The sequence below is a fragment of the Engraulis encrasicolus genome, chromosome 11 (assembly GCF_034702125.1).
Source record: "Engraulis encrasicolus isolate BLACKSEA-1 chromosome 11, IST_EnEncr_1.0, whole genome shotgun sequence".
NCBI classification, from domain to species: domain Eukaryota; kingdom Metazoa; phylum Chordata; class Actinopteri; order Clupeiformes; family Engraulidae; genus Engraulis; species Engraulis encrasicolus.
Window position 1 is genome coordinate 56,511,171 of NC_085867.1, and position 17,624 is coordinate 56,528,794.

Here is a 17,624-nt window from a genome sequence, read left to right on the forward strand (position 1 = left end):
TGACATAGTGTGTCTTTAATCTGGTAACCAAATACTTAGCTCACCAGCTCCTCCTCTTAATGCTGAATCCATGCATACCTCATATGTTAAATTTGGTTAAACTAATAAAAAGTTATAGCAGTTTATATATTTTAGAGCGCCCCCCGCAGGCCATTTTGTTATCTGTGTGTTTGACACTCGAACCCAAATTGTTCTATAGACCCTAAACTTCAACTTGGGAGTGAAAACCAAACTTTAACACAAATTTGAAATGACTGACAAAAAATGCACATGCCTACGACCACTACTGTCTATAAAGCACTGGGAGAATGCAGTTGATACTGACAGAGAACGAAGACCAAACCCATGCATCATTGATTGTGAAACCGGGGAACCTAGGACCCAGGCGACATAGGACCAGGGAACAGCTATCACACTCCCGATTGGCTGCGATGCAGAAGGAAATGTTATTTCCGAAAATGTTTGAGCAGCTTTCAGCGATGGTAAAATAGCCGAAAGATTTTACAATAGACACGTAATTTCCGAAACCTATAGAATTGAAAAACAAATTCGAACGGCAGAGTTAGCAAAGTCATTTTGCCCCAAAAGGCAAGCCCGCTTCCAGCATTTTCTGTGAGAATGCAATCTAGTTGTCTTTCTCTTTCCCCATGAGCTGCCAGGAAGGGCCGGAGACTAATGTACTCCTAAGGGCGGCAATTATGCACTCAACTCATGATTCGGTTCGTATCAGGATCTTTTACCTACAGTAAATCAATTTGCTTTTGCCACCTTTGCCAACAATATAAAATAAAAGTATAAATAAAAACTATGATAGTTTATAGGCAGAATAAGTTACAAGATATGATGATGATGATGATTTGAAGCTTAGAAGCACTATCACATGTGGTTGTTTTCTGGATTGAAGGGATTTGAAAAGGTGTATCACAAGGCCTTCTTTTACCACGATACAGTATTATGACTGTGTATAATGTCTTGGTTCAATACAATATTGTTACAGCCCTACTAAGCACATTTATGCAATTTCTACGGATGTGTCAACATTTGACCTTAAGCCGAGCTGACAGGGAGGTCGCACCTCCACCAGCTGATTAAAAACACATTGCACACACGCACACGCACATGCACACGCACACACAAGCACAAAAACATCCTCTGTAGCCCACTGATGAAGGCGCAAGTTAAAAATAAACTTTTTACATGTCAGTGATTGAACAAACCATTCATTAGTCAAATCTTCTTTTAAAGTCAACAGTCACATTGAAAAATCAGTTCTGAATAATGGAATGCATGCAATTTCCATGGAGGATTTTGGTGCTGCACTTGGACCAAATAAACGGTGCAGCTATTTTAGGCGTAGACTTGCTCCTTTGTCTACTGTTTATCAAAGATGGACCAATGGGCTGGGTCTTCAGTATTGGCCCCTCACTGCAAAAAATCTTATTTTTCTAGTTTCAAGTAAAAACATCATCAATTTTATGGTGCACTGTATAATATTTTTAGTAGTTCATTTCCAGAATTCATGATACCCATTCACAAATGTTACCTTTTTAACAATTACCACCACCATGAATTCTAAGTACAGTATTCGTTATTAGGCCTACATGAAAAGGGGATCTTCTCCATGGTCAGCCATTTTGAATTTCCAGAAATAAACTTTTATTGTTTTATTATTTTGTAAATATTCATGATAAAATCAAATTTGGCACATTTTTTAATGAGCCACAATCTTACACAGTGTACCTTTGAATCACCTAATAACTCGTACGTTTGAACTAGAATTAAGAGCTAGAATTATTATAGTAAGTATATTATAGTAAATAGTATTATAGTAGTAGTAATAATAATAATAATAATAGTAATAATAATAATAATAATAATGATTATTATTATTATTATTATTATTATTATTATTATTATTATTATTATTATTAAAAGAGCTAGACTATCTTTTTTTTACTTATTACAAGAAATATTTGATTTTATTTCTTGCATTGCTGAGGACTGTTGACCTCACCGGGAAACTGCCCTGTATGCCAGATCCATTGCCAGTCCAGGCCTGCACTCATGCACACACACATGGTTGCACTCATGCACACACACACAGGCCTGCACTCATGCGTGGGCACTGGTTGAATTGACGTGGAATGACCCTTCTGTTACTCTCTTGTTGACCTTTAGTTACACTGCCTTGAGATGATGGCGGTCAGGGTTTTTTTAATGTCATGGCTGATTGCCTCATCATCACATGTAGGCTACTAAAGTACATTGCTGTGATGTGATTAGATTATGCTAATGATCTGCTCTGGCTGCCTGGGGAGTGGAGCGTGGAGCCAGTATGGTTTCTTCAAATCTGTCTGTCTGGCTGGGCTGTGCTGTGCTGTGCTGTGCTGTGCTGTGCCGTGCCGTGCTCTGCTCTGCTCTGCTAACTGGCTGTCCGTGGGTGGTACTTTCCAGAGCTTTGTCGCTGACAGCCTGACAGGGACGGGATTTTGTGTCTTCGTGATTGTGTGTGAATGTCTGCATGTGGTGCCGTCAAAGATGTTTGTGTGTGTGGGTGTGGGCATGTGGCCGTGCGTGCGTGTATGTATGTAAGAGGAGCTCATTGTCATCAAAGGGGGAAAAAGGTACTTGATTTTGGAGTTAAATAAGGCGGTTCTGTATGTAGTACTGTATGAGTTGTTCATGAGCATAGATAAACGCAAAATGATGCATGTACATACATAGTCATTTGATATTTCATCACATTTTGTGAATCTGCCGGGTTTAGGAGGACTCTGAGTGTGGCCTAGAATTCTCTCACCAACCTGTAATGTATTTTGAGGGTCCAGTGTGTAATATTTTAGTCATGTATTCTGCCCTACAAAGGCAAAGTGCAGTAACTACGCCAAGTTATTGGCTGTATACTTTGTAGTAGTTACTGCAAATTTGACATGGCAATATCTCTAAATCGGGACAGAATTGAACCATAAGGGTTTGCAGCCAGATAAAGGAGGTGTTATGAAGACCATTTTCAGTCTAAACTCAGTTCTGTCAAAATGTGTAGTTACTGCACTGCCGCAGGATTCCAGAATATAAATCTTCCCATTTTTATGCCATCATGTTTATGAATATCTACAACCACCATCACCATTATGTAAGTGGGTGGTTGACGTGACGCCTTGTTTTTTCGTAACATTGGTTAAAAACCTACAAAACTATTATTTTTCCTTTAAAAAACAAATGTGAATGAAAGAGGATGTGGTACATTATGTTTCATATTAGTCCTAGATGAAAAGAAACATTTTTGTTGATTTATGTAAAGGTTTATATGTAAAATATCCTGCGGTGTGACTGTAACATTAATGAAACCGGGAATATAATATATATATAAATTAACCAACAACATTTTGAATAATGTATGAAGCATTTGGCATGATTGCATATATATTAACTTTATATTGAAATATGCGAATCTGAAAAAAACTCAAGACAGTAATATTAACTACAAGTTCAATTTCGTAACACAAATTGCGTCCTGTGGGGTGACATGTACTGTATGTCAATGTTTGTGAATGGGCAGCTGCAAGGCCAACTACAAGTGTCTTAAAGACTGGCTCCTAACCAATCAGTACCTCAGTTATTGGAGAGTGCTGTGGAAGTTTAAGGTGACTATTAACCTCTTAATATGTCTTCATATTGCAATGTTTATGTCACACAATGCTTAGGTTCATTTTGCGGTGTCCTGTGGTGTGACTGCTGTTATAGAAGGGAAAAAAGTTTCTTTTAATAAATGAAAACACATATTAATATTAAACACAACATCATTATCAAGTTAGCATGAGCTCAGATGTCAGTCATGTATACAAAAGGATTAAAATGGCCATAATGCAGTGAATTTCCTGTGGTGTGACTTCATTTTCCTCCGGTGTGACATGCCTATGCAATGTGTTGATGCAGGACACATTTTCCCAAAAATGGCAAAAATATGTCGAAATTCCACGAACCACTGAGTGCTTTATTTTTTTCTATTTTTTTTCCCATATTTTTCCATCATTTTTTTCAGGAATTGGAAAAACTTTTTTTTTGCGTTTTTTTTGCGGAGTCACACCACAGGGATTTCACTGCATTATGGCCATTTTAATCCTTTTGTATACATGACTGACATCTGAGCTCATGTTAACTTGATAATGATATTGTATAATGATATGATATAATATGTGTTGTCATTTATATAAAACTTTTTTTCCTCCTATAAGAGCAGTCACACCACAGGACACCATAAAATGAACCTAAGCATTGCGTGACAGAAATATTGCAATATGAAGACATATTAAGAGGTTAAGAGTCACCTTAAACTCCCACAGCACTCTCCAATAACTGAGGCACTGACTGGTTAGGAGCCAGTCTTTAAGACCCTTGTAGTTGGCCTTGCAGCTGCCCATTCACAAACATTGACATACATGTCACCCCACAGGACGCAATTTGTATTACGAAATTGAACTTGTAGTTAATATTACTGTCTTGAGTTTTTTTCACATTCACATATCTTAATATGAAGTTAATATTTATGCAATCATGCCAAATGCTTCATACATTATTCAAAATGTTGTTGGTTAATTTATATATATATATATATATATTATATTCCAGGTTTCATTAATGTTACAGTCACACCGCAGGATATTTGACATATAAACCTTTACATGAATCTTAACAAAATGTTCCTTCTCATCTAAGACTAATATGAAACATAATGTACCACATCTTCTTTCATTGACATTTGTTTTTTAAAGGAAAAATAACAGTTTTGTAGGTTTTTAACCAATGTTACGAAAAAACAAGGCGTCACGTCTCCCACCCAGCCATACAGTACTCAACACAAGATTACAATTTTCAGCTATCTAGCCTCAGCATACATATTTTGTCTTATCTTGTTACGTCCTTTTTGGTCATGTCTTGTTTAATTAGATTAGATAACTTTTCTTAGTAGTCTACCCAAAGCTAGATTTGATTTGCAGTCAAGTCATCTCCACTCATACAAAACATCGTAAACACGTAGGACACACATAACATACAAGCACTCCACACTGGACATTTAGACAATACCAAAAGTTGTGCTTCCCATTGAAAAGACATTGGTTAATGTCTGTGAGAATAACTGGGGCCACACCAAAAGACAATTTTCTGTTGGATTTGTAACAGACAATAACGTTTTTGTCTTGTCTTGTCTTGTCTTGTCTTGTCTTGTCTTGTCTTGTCTTGTCTTGTCTTGTCTTGTCTTGTCTTGTCTTGTCTTGTCTTGTCTTGTCTCATGTTATCTCATCTTATCTCATCTCTCTGTTCACAGAATCCTGACTGTGGCCCAAAGTACTGTGGGGAATGACAAAGTGGGATCAGAGTTCGACTTGAGGACCTTACGAGCTGTGAGAGTGTTGAGACCACTGAAACTGGTATCGGGTATTCCCAGTAAGTGGCTTTGTAAAGACACAAATTTTACATTCCTTCATTTCAAAATGAAGACACACACAGAAATTGATGAAGAGCCTAGATGATGACGACCTTAGAGTCGAAACTGGCTGGTCAGTCTTTGCTTGCCCCAGAACTAAAATAATATGAAACCAGAGTGGCTCAGATGTCCCTTTTCATTCTACAGAATTACTGTATATATTAAATGGCAACTAAGCAATTACTCCACGCCCCACCCTAAGGCTCCCAAGGCCCCTGGGGGACTTTAGAGTCTCATATCTCGACTTTTCTTTTTTTAACTTCTGAATTTATAAATAATTATTTTATAAATAAATACTTTCAACATTAAAATTGGTTATTAAATAATGTATCATACACAGTAGTGCTGATCTCTATTTTATAATGAATAAAGAACAAATGAAGAGTTCAGATGCAAAACCCCCTAAGTGCCTTTTCAGAAAATAATCTTAATTCATTTTTATTTAATACAAAGCTATCAAAATTGCATAGTTTTTTATTTTATTTATGTAATATAACTATTTCTATGTATTATCAAGTACATGAATGTAAGCCAAACCAACAACGGGATTCTCTAAAATATAGAAGTGCAGGTCTTCAGAAATGGAGTTAGGGGGTTTTGCATCTGAACTCTTCAAATATAGAATCATAATAACAAAATGGGGAGATATGAGGTTTCTGCTAGACAGCGACACATATTTGTCATGTCTTCTCTTCTTTCTCTCCTGTCTGTAGGCTTGCAGGTGGTCTTGAAGTCCATCATGAAGGCCATGGTCCCTCTCCTGCAGATCGGGCTGCTGTTGTTTTTCGCCATTGTGATGTTTGCCATCATCGGGGTGGAGTTCTACATGGGCAAGTTCCACCACACCTGCTTCCGGAATGACACAGGTGCCTAAGTAGGAGTGTCTTAAGCTAGACTCACACTACACAACTTTAAAATCGTAGCCCATTTTGACATTGGGTTGTGCCACACACATAAAGAGAAACGCAACTGTCAATCTCATCTCCAGTCATAAACATGGACACAAGACCCGATGTTCTATTTCAAGTCAAAAATATCAAACATGTTTGACATCTACGATTTGCGGTCGACGACTCCTTGAACCAGCAAAATTCTTATCTTAAATTATATCTTAAAACTTCACACACGATGAAAGAAACGCTTGTGAGGCTCCTAACATTCTACCAGTTGGAGGAGGTTTCAGCCAAGAGTTGGGCTGATGTGGGCTTGCTGTGGTACAGTACTCTATTCAGTCACCTGATAAACTGCAGTTGTTAGAAAGATTTTTCATCTTTCCATTTTTAGTCACGTTACCGCTCCATAGCAGATCTTGACAATGGCACCTGCCAACCGACCAAATGCTGGTAAAACTTGGCTAGTGAAACTGAATTTGTTGCAAGCCTCAGTGTGACATATCAGAGTAGCCAATATTCTATTGTTTGCCCCTTGTGTATCAATATTGTTTTGAAATTCAAGAAAATATTCAGGTACTCAGTTTCTATTTGTTTAATGTATTTCCTGTGCACTCATCTTCTTGCTTTAGCGCTTCAATTTTAGATGTACAGTACAGTGTCATGATGAAGAAAAAATCAGTAATAAATGTGTGGCTAGTAAAATAGCAGAATGGCTCGTGACTTGGGAAAACCAATAACCACAGTGGACAGTTAACAATAAATTAAATGTCAAGCACTGACATTAGCTATCATTCAAACCCATTTCTGATGGGCCAACCACCACACACAGTAGTTGCCTAATAGACATCTACTCTATGTCTGTTGGTTGACCCATTGGATATCGGTGTGGATTTTAGAGGCACTGCTCACAATGTGGGTCTGTTGACTTAGAGATGTTTTATGCTTGTTATGCCTTGGTAAAGTTTGTCTCAAATAGATCAACTTATCCCAATATGCGTCGAAGATTGGCTGTTAATGTTGATAGAAAATCGACATTGAATGTGTTTATTGCTTTCTAAAATGGTAAATGGACTGCACCGATATCTCTACACTCCTTCTAGCACTCAAAGCGCTTTACATTGTATGCCTCACATTCACCCATTCAGACTCACATTCACGCACAGGTGGCATCGGCTGCCACACAAGGGTATCATCCTGACACCAGGAGCAATTTGGGGTTAAGTATCTTGCTCAAAGACATATCGATGGGGTCAGGGAGAATGGGTCTCAAACCTGCAACCCTCTGGCCTCTGATTGTGCAAGGACAAGCCTCCTGTCATTATTCTGGTTTTATCTGTCTGCGCAACGGAATACTCTTTTCTGATTGGCTGATGGGGTGGCCATCAATCCCAAAGAACAGATCTGGTGTCAGGCATGCGACTAAGTTAAGCGCGCATAGAATCTTCGTTTGGAATGCCGACGGTATCTATGGAAACCTTGCACATCGTCTACCGAAAATGCAATAATCACAACGTCTGCATACCAAACAAAGATTCTAGATGTGTCTAAGTTGGACGCCCGCATAGCGACTTGTCTATCTTGCTCACAAGATTCTGGTGCAGTTGACATGGTTCCTGTGACTTTACAGATAGTAAGAGATTAGAGATTAGAGATTATGCTAACCTGAGCTAAATTCTATGGTAGCAAGGGCTTTTTTTGGTGAATCTCACAGAGCAGATCAATAGGCACGTGCCCCTGTATAATAGGTCTGGCGACACCCCTGTGACAGATAAGCGGGATAACAGCCTTCAAGGTCGACCGGTTACACAAAGTAAATGGCTTGGTGGAGGCAACTCTGTCTCCATGCTGTGCACGTCTGAGTTCTGAGCCGCCGCCTCGCCATTAACTTTGTGTAACCGGTCACCTCGTCGGCTGTTATCCCTTACATATTTGTGTTATAGATTTATTTCCAGTGACATCACTGTAGCTTTGTGGTGCTTTCTTTGTTGTGGATACTGGGATCCTCCAATGTCTTGCAACAGACTCCCGCTGATGTTCTATCAGTCTGGCGTTGGAGTGCGAACATGGCTCCAGTTCTGCTCCATGCGGTGCCATATGTTACCACTACTAACTGGCTGAAGTTAGTTGGTGCACTCCTCTCGACCCCCCCTGGGTCAATCTTGATCTCAGATCTCATAATTAGCGCATTGTCAACATTATGCAAGTAGACCCATCAACATGAATCATTTTCAATCAAGACATCAATTTACCCTAATTGTGCATCTGGTGTAACCTGCTCTGTCTCTCTGTCTCTGTGTGAGGCTGACGTGAGAGAACTTGACAGTATGTTTGTGTATGTGTGTGTGCACTTGCACATGTGTGCACATCTTTAATTAGCTTTAATTAACAGTGGTGATGACACTTGCCTACTCTTTTACCATCACTGTAACATTGTGTGTGTGTGTGTGTGTGTGTGTGTGTGTGTGTGTGTGTGTGTGTGTGTGTGTGTGTGTGTGTGTGTGTGTTTGTGTGTGTGTGTGTGTGTGTGTGTGTGTGTGTGTGTGTGTGTGTGTGTGTGTGTGTGTGTGTGTGTGTGTGTGTGTTTGTGTGTGCATACTTCCATTTGGTGTGGGTAAAGTGTTATAAGATTTCTAGAGGTGTCAAAAGTAAATTCATGGTGTAAGAACAATACTAGCTCATTAAATTACATAGCTCTAACATCATTTACTCCATTGTACCTAATGAGTTAGACTGTGTTACTGAAAAACAGAAAAACACTAAAAACTTAACAAGAACCCACCACAAACTTGATACAACCAGCACATAGTCAGGTGATAGTAAGACAAGTACACAGATCTACTGGTTACTCAGATAAGTTAGCTGTGGTGGAAGGAAACTTTTTAGGGGCCAAGCAGCGAAGCTGGCGAAGGCCCCTATAGAGTTAGTAGGTTTTCTTCATTATTATTATTCTCTAGTCACCATTCCTCTCCCTCTGCAAGTCTATGGCAGCCCATAGAACCGTACGTAGGAAAATGCTGTAAATCGGCACACACATTCGGGCCCGGCTCAGCATTACCCACAGCAATTTATAGGTCCCCAGCCCCAACGCTCTAGCGCCACCAACAGGTCAAAGTTGCAGGTACATTTCTGCTTGTAACTTTTGAACCGCTGGGCCGATTTTCATAAACTTGGTATCCCTGGAATCCTTGGGCCAAGACGAATCCAACGCACCCTATGACGTCATTTTCCGCCAGGATAGTTTTCCCGCCATTTTGGATTTTTTTGAAATTCAATAAAAATGCTATTTTTCCAGCAATTTCTGACCAATTCACCCGAAATTCGGTATATAGTATCTCTGTACTGAGCTACATATGGGGTCTTCAGGAATATTGGATATCTTTTATCGTTTAGCCGTGAGAGCCAATCAAAATTGTCGTAAACGTGGCGGAACAGGAAGTGAGGTCATATCTCAGCAACCGTTTGTCGAATTGGGCAGGGATTTTGTACACACATAGTAGTCCATCCCATGACCTACCACAAAAAAAATCTAATCCCCAGCTCAAACTCTGTAGCGCCACCAGCAGGTAAAAATTTTAGCTACATTTTTGCCTGTAGCTTTTGAACCGTACTCCCAATTTTCAAAATATTGGTACACAGGTCATCTTCACACTATGTTGCACCCAGGTATGGATTTTCGTAACGATTGAAAAAACTATCAGCTCTCAGCAGCCATTCAAAATTGTGGAAAGAATGGAGGGATTTTTCTCATCTCTCTGTCCCCTTTGCCAACGGCACCTGCGCACGTTCACTGACACCATTCTCGGCAGGGGGTCTCTGGACACACAAGAGACGAGAGCTTAGGTGTGTGCGTAGTCTGCTATTGCTCTAGTGTCAACCAAAGCCCCACTTCCCCAGCCCCTGCACATACCCCCCCACCCCCACCCCACACACACAGACAGACAGAGGGAGGGGGAGAGGGAGAAGGAGAGGGAGAGGGAGAGGAAGAGGGAGAGGGATAGGGAGAGGGAGAGGGAAGGAGATAGGGAGAGAGACAGAGAGAGAGAGAGAGAGAGAGAGAGAGAGAGAGAGAGAGAGAGAGAGAGAGACCATTGTTGTTCTCTCGGTTCCTCTGTCTCTCTCTCTCACACACACACACACACACACACACACACACACACACACACACACACACACACACACATTGCTTCTATATACACCAATTCCTCAGACCAGTCTCTCAAAAGGCTGGCCAACATTACATTGCAGCCTATAGGATTCTTATGTTTAGGATTTCAAGGACATATCTATTTTCAGTAGGCTCCCGATTCTTTTCCATAACATTGTATGTCATATAAACAATTTTACTAAATAGAATGATCACAGAGGATTATAATTGCTGTCCAAAAAGCAAGCCTCTCAAGTATAGAAATTACTTGCTGATATTTTATAGACTAATTTGAGAGGGAATGGAAATGTGTTACTCAATATAAATCAAGGGCAGCACAGGCCCTGCCATGGCCAACCGGTAGGGCACTCGTCTATCATGCGGCTGACCCGGGTTTGATTCCCAGCCCAGGTCCTTTGCCTACCCTCCCCGTCTCTCTCCCCATTTTCCCCTCCAAGGAATGCACCCCAACATTGGCGAGATTTGGGCCAAAGGGGGCGCTGCAGTTCCTTATGTTGCCATGGCAACTTTGGCAAGTGTACTGCTTGGCCCCGCATTGCTGCTTGCAGCTATATATTTTTTTTTTTTTTTACTTTTGACAACTTTGAATTACAAGATAAGCTGATAGAGATATCCAATCACATTCAATTCAACAATGCTTTATTGGCATGACGAATAAGACATCCATATTGCCTAAACAGTCATTCAAACTGTTATGTTGTGCGGTATAAAAGAAGCAGGAATCCGGTATCCTTTTTATACACTTTATATACGATCCAGGAGGTCAAAAGCATGTCTGCATCGTAGTGTACATTTCAGCATCTCTGCATTAAGACCTTCCTCTCATGCATATATGAATAACTCAAAGAGATACCGGTGCCACCTAGCGGCGTGGCAATGTGTAGACACAACGCAAACCATTAGAGCAGGGGTGTCCAACTCATTTTGGTCTGGGGGCCGCATGCAACCCATGTGGACCTCAAGTGGGCCGCATTAGTAAGATCATCGCAAAAAAAGAACTTAAAGCAGAGGATTAGTTTTCAGTACTATCGTGTTATCTTTTCAGCATGTTTTAAAAGTGTTTTGAATATGTAGAAATACTGAATACTGATGCTGATAATACTGATAATCCTATGCAAAATTTCATTGATTTCATTCATTCATTGCCAACCGTCAATTAATAAAATATGGCACCGTTGTTTTTGGTGGGGGGTCTAGAGGTCTTCCCCCAGAACATTTTGTATTTCTTTGATGTGATTTCTTGCATCTTAAAGCATTTTAACATCCCGTTTCCCGTTTCAGGCTCAATACGAACCAATACAAATACAGTTATATTTATTATGTAATTATAACCAATACCAATACAATACGAATAAGAAGTATTAATATTTGATCTCTATATATGAGGTCTATATATGAGCTTTATCAAATGCCTGTCACAGTACAAATTTACCATTTATAATAGAAGTGTGATGTGCACTTTACTACATATACATGTATAGGAGAGAGAGAGGACTATTGGGTTAATGTCATGCAGGTCTCGATTTTGCCCCCAGTGGCGAAATTGCACATTTCGGTTATTTCTTTGAAAAAGCACCAAAAAACCCCCCCAAAAAAATGTACCTCCGGGTCGGATTGAACCCTCTGGCAGGCCGGATGCCGTATGACGTATGTTTGACACCCCTGCATTAGAGGTATCACACAAGGTATTAGAAAAAAATAAGCCATATATAGCGGGCTATAAATACAGTACATTCTAGCCAACAATCAACCAGTCATTATTTATAGCACATTATCATACGTAACTATCATTCAATGTGCTAATGAGTACAGAAGGAGAGAAGGGGAAAAAACTGTAGGCTATTGGATAATAGATAACTAACTAACTAACTATCATCAAAGGCAGATGAGTATAAACTGTTTCTTTGCCAAACAAGATACTGTTGGGGCAGTCTTAATTTGAAGAGCTGGTTCCAGTATTTGGCAACATAATGACTGAATGCCATTTCACCCTGTCTGCATTTGACCCAAGGCGCAAACTGTAGAGGAGACTCTGAAGATCTAAGACATCTAGTAGGATGATATTTCTCTACCATATCTACAATATATTTAAGGCCTACGCCATTTAGTGAATTATAAATTAGCAGAAGGGTTTTAAACTGAATTCTAAATCTCACTGGTAGTCAGTGTAATGACCTAAGTACTAGAGTGATGTGGTCTTTTTTTCTTGATGCCTCTCCATCTCTTCATGTAGGTGAAATGCAGCGGATAGCCGAGCACCCATGCGGCACAGAGCGGCCCGCCCGCCTGTGTGAGCCTGGCGCCGTGTGCAGCGAGTTCTGGATTGGACCAAACTACGGCATCACCAACTTCGACAACATCCTGTTCGCTATCCTCACTGTGTTTCAGTGCATTACCATGGAAGGCTGGACGGACATTTTGTACAGCGTGAGTGTCATACTTTTTGTTACATACAGTTTTGTTGGAACTGAAAAAGATTTTGTTTTATTATGTAAGACAGGTGGCCACGAGCACTTAGGTAGGCCTAGTACAGCATTTTGAGATGGTTGTGTCAAAGGTGCACTGTGTAAAAATGTTCGTAGTTTATTTCCAGAACTCATGCAGCCCATTCACAAATATACGTACCACCATCAAATTCTTAGTAGGCCTTGGCCTATTCATTATGACTGAGAAAATTGCACTTTTCATACATGAAAAGGTGAATCTTATCCACACAGCCATTTCCAGAATTTGAATTTTACAGTAACTGCAACTTACTGAACTTTGGCCATACTGAATATTAGTCATCACATTTGACTGTAGGCAACACAGTTTCAGTGAGCAGCGTAGTTGTGATACCTACTCTGGCCACAAGCCCACACAGTGCACCTTTAACAGAGTTAGCAATGTCAGGATGTTGATTATACCTTCCAAGAACCGAATGATTGGAATAGTGGAACTTTAATAATAGTAATTATGATACTTGTTTTAAAACTGGTAACTTGCATCAGTAAAGCTATCGCCATCCTCGCGATATTCCAGCGCATCACCATGGAAGGCTGGACAGACATTTTGTACAGTGTGGGTGTTATCATTTTGGAATGCAGCAGAACAACTTGTCTAGGTCTTCCAATAGAAAGTGAAAAGATTAGCAAGCTAATAGCTTTTATAAAATGTCAGTAAAACTCAAAGATCACAAAAAGGTTTGTATGAAATAACTTGGGTTTACTGAATTTAGAGTTTCAAATGAATGAGACATAACTCGCTGCTTATTTCGCTACCATAATAACGAACTTGTCAGACTGGTGCCTTCTCCAAGGGGATACATTGCATCTGCGTATCTCACACTTGCTAATGCACCTCTGGAGAGCTTTAAAGGCTGATTTATTGTCGCACTGCAATAACTGGCCATCTGCCATTAAGTGGCATTAAGATATGCTGCTGGTCAGACTCCTCTCCTCCCTCTTCTCACCTAGCGGATGTGGTGGCTTTGCCTTGAGATAGATAGTGGGTTAACTACAATAGTTTCATGTTTTTTTTATTTTACATTTCATGTTACAGTGTATTATTTGTATTTGCTATGAATGTGTATGCCACTTTGTGGCAAACGATTTAATGTGCAGTTGACTTGGATGTATAACCAGAGGTTGTGGTAGATTGGTCATTGTTGTAGATTGGAGTTTAGTTGCAGGCAACCTGACCTCTTTTTATATCTTAAAATATCTTAAGTGTGTGTTCATTCTTCAGTTATAATTCTGGTAGGCCTACCACTTTATTGTAAGAGGTCACAGTTACAGTGTATTTCAGTCAATTGCATGTCATGACGCCATTTTTTTTCCATTACTTTGATTTTCCATAGTAGAAAAGGGCTCAATTTTGACAAAAGTCTCACAACTTACGCGGATACATTGTTTTTGAAGTCTAATTTCTTGTACTTTGAGAGAATACTGAGAGTAAAATGGTGACCTACGTATACTTAAATGTTTACCCAAAGCAGCATATTGTGTATGTTGGTGTTGCACCATATGGCAGTGTCAACATGATGAATGTCAGCATACAAACACAGTCAGCTTGCTGTGTTGTACAGATTTGTATCATATTGCTACTGTATAATACCAGCAAGTTTGGAAGAGAACCTCACATATGCAAAATTAAACGTTAAGGTGGCTTTGCAGAAGTAACTGTCACTGAAATCAAGATAGTCATATGGAAAATACTAGTTGCACCAATTGATTCAGACTAGTTACAGGTTTGTGTCGATTGGTGTGACTAACATTTTCCATAGGCCTAAATATATTGATGTTTTACAGGAAATTTCATAGTCATAGTACTCTATTAGTTATAGTCCTCTATTTCAATGTCCTGACAACTTTTTTCAGTTTTAGAATGATTTGTCAAATGTTATTTTGAAAATGCCAGAGGGGTTCAGAATTTGTTTCTAAATGGCAAGATCGCATACATTTAATGTCCAGTTGCCTACAACTAAATACTATTGCCATAGATTGCCTGCTGCACGAATTAGATTGTTCACAGTCTTGTTCTTGGGCAGACTAACTCCCTAGTCCAGATCCTGACTCAAGGAGTGTCTCGAAGTGTTATTTCCTATATATACCACCTCCACCTTCAACCAAGTGTGGCTTCGTTACCAAGCAGTGAGTCACAAAGTCTTGGTGAACCTTGACCCTGTCTCCGTGACGACCTGCACTGTCAGAGCCATCACAGCTCTCATCAAACATTTTTTTTAAATAGCCACGAGAGAGAGAGAGAGAGAGAGAGAGAGAGAGAGAGAGAGAGAGAGAGAGAGAGAGAGAGAGAGAGAGAGAGAGAGAGGTCAGGAGAGCGAATGAGGTAGTGAGTGAGCGGTGATGGACAGAGAGAGAGGGAGGTAGGGTGGGTGATTATATTGTTAGTTGCATGGCACTGAATCATTTCTCCCGTTCTCTCCCCACCCTTCTATCACCCACTCTGCACTCTTGGCTAATTAGAGTGGCAGGGAGAGGAAAGAAAGAAAGAAAGAAAGAAAGAAAGAAAGAAAGAAAGAAAGAAAGAAAGAACGAAAGAAAGAAAGAAAGAAAGAAAGAAAGAAAGAAAGAAAGAAAGAAAGAAAGAAAGAAAGGATAAAACAAGATGGAAGACAAGACAGAAAGGTCAGAAACATAATCTTGCCATGCCTTTTTTAAGATGATGAGAAGATGAAGCTCTTTACTGGTGCACTGTGCAATATTTTTATTATTTATTTCCAGAATTCATGCTGCCCATTCACAAATGTTACCTTTTTCACAAATACTTACCACCACCATTAAATTGTAAGTATTATGACTGGGAAAATTGCTCTTTGAAAAGGTGTATCTTCTCCATGTCCGCCATTTTGAATGTCCAAAAGAGAATTTTTTAGCTGCAAAACGTACTGCAACTAACTGTCATACATGTTGGTTTATTATTTAGTAAATATTCATGGGGGGGGGGGGGGATCAAAATTGGGAATAGATAGCACAGTTTCAATGAGCAGCATAGTTGCAATGCCTACTCTGGCTGGGTCATTCCACGCCAAATCAACAAGAGCCTGCGCACTTAGGTCTCAAAAAATTCTGAAAATATTACTGAGTGTACCCATGGTACTTAAGAGAAACACTGTTACTTTATTTGAGTGTAAGATGTATACTCTCGATGTTACAGCCAATTTCACTGGGGGAGGGGGGTGCCCATTTTGTTCACACTCTTTTTTTTGTCAAAGTTCACAAGCCCGTAGCTCAATAACTAAACCATGTAGGAAGCTCAAATTTGGCATGCTGGTACATAGATAGGAATAGTTTGTTGCACAACTGTCAGTTTTGATCTGTATGATCCTGCATTGTCATAGCATTCCCTCAAAGATGATACAAATTGTACTGGAGTTTTTGGCTGTGCTCTGTTTAGGCCTTCAGAAGACATATTTGTGCCCAACATAGCCTCATGATTTTTCCCCCTTGTAGATACAAGTAGAAACACTCCCATAAAAATCTATAAATAGAAAGGAAACCCCATCAGTGTTTGACCAGAAGACCTCACAAGTCTGACAAATCATTTTGGGTGTCATTTTCAGAGCACCGGAACCCCTTGTGGGATTGTCCACAGATTTTTATTTTATATTTTTCTTCATTCTCCATGAAGTCTTCTTTTTAAAAATGCCAATGAGACTTGTCTTATGTGATGTTTTCTTTTGTAATTTCCACCCTGAACATGGGCAAAATGCAAAAAGAGAGCAACATGATTTCGATAACATTTAATGTAAAGACTAAATAATCAAATGCAAATTTTGCCCAGACATGATCACCCGAGAGTCCCTGTGCAGGGGTGCAGGTATCCCTTTCAATTTCAATGATTCCAGGAGCGTTCAATGTGGGAGCAGGTTCGCACACCAAAAGAGACAGTAGGTCACGCACAAGGAGTCATGTTGTTTCTTTTTTTGACCAGCAGATGGCAGCGGAAGAAATGCATAGAAAACATATTGCCCTCAATGTGCATGTTGCCCATGTTCAGGTTGGAAATTACAAAAGAAAACATCACATAAGACAAGTCTCATTTGCAATTTTAAAAAGAAGAATTCATGGAGAATGAAGAAAAAAATAAAATAAAAATCTGTGGACAATCCCACAAGGGGTTCTGGAGCTCTGAAAATGACACCCAAAATGATTTGTCAGACTTGTGAGGTCTTCTGGTCAAACACTGATAGGGGTTCCTTTCTATTTATAACTTTTTATGAGAGTGTTCCTACTTGTCTCTACAAGGGGAAAAAATCAAGTGGCTATGTTGGGCACAAATATGTCTTCTGAAGGCCTAAACAGAGCACAGCCAAAAACTCCAGTACAATTTGTATCATCTTTGAGGGAATGCTATGACAATGCAGGATCATACAGATCAAAACTGACAGTTGTGCAACAAACTATTCCTATCTATGTACCAGCATGCCAAACATGGCCGTAGTTACATTTGAGGCTACCGAGGTCCGGACCTCGCCTATCGTGAGAGGTTTTTTTTTATTATTATTATTTTAACGGCAAATATGACCAACTGAAACACACAAAAACATCTATAAACCTTTGTGAAGCGTCCTTTGCCAACT

At 39.7% G+C, this 17,624-nt stretch overlaps 1 protein-coding gene across 2 annotated transcripts in view; it reads left to right on the forward strand.

Moving 5' to 3' along the window:
- cacna1bb (calcium channel, voltage-dependent, N type, alpha 1B subunit, b) overlaps positions 1 to 17,624 on the forward strand; it is a 400,044-nt gene that overhangs the window by 38,718 nt on the left and 343,702 nt on the right. For both annotated transcript variants that reach the window (XM_063211051.1, XM_063211050.1), the window contains exons 6-8: positions 5,327 to 5,445; positions 6,199 to 6,351; positions 12,777 to 12,970. In XM_063211051.1, the coding sequence (XP_063067121.1) occupies positions 5,327 to 5,445; positions 6,199 to 6,351; positions 12,777 to 12,970 (466 nt within the window). The remainder of the gene's footprint in view (positions 1 to 5,326; positions 5,446 to 6,198; positions 6,352 to 12,776; positions 12,971 to 17,624) is intronic.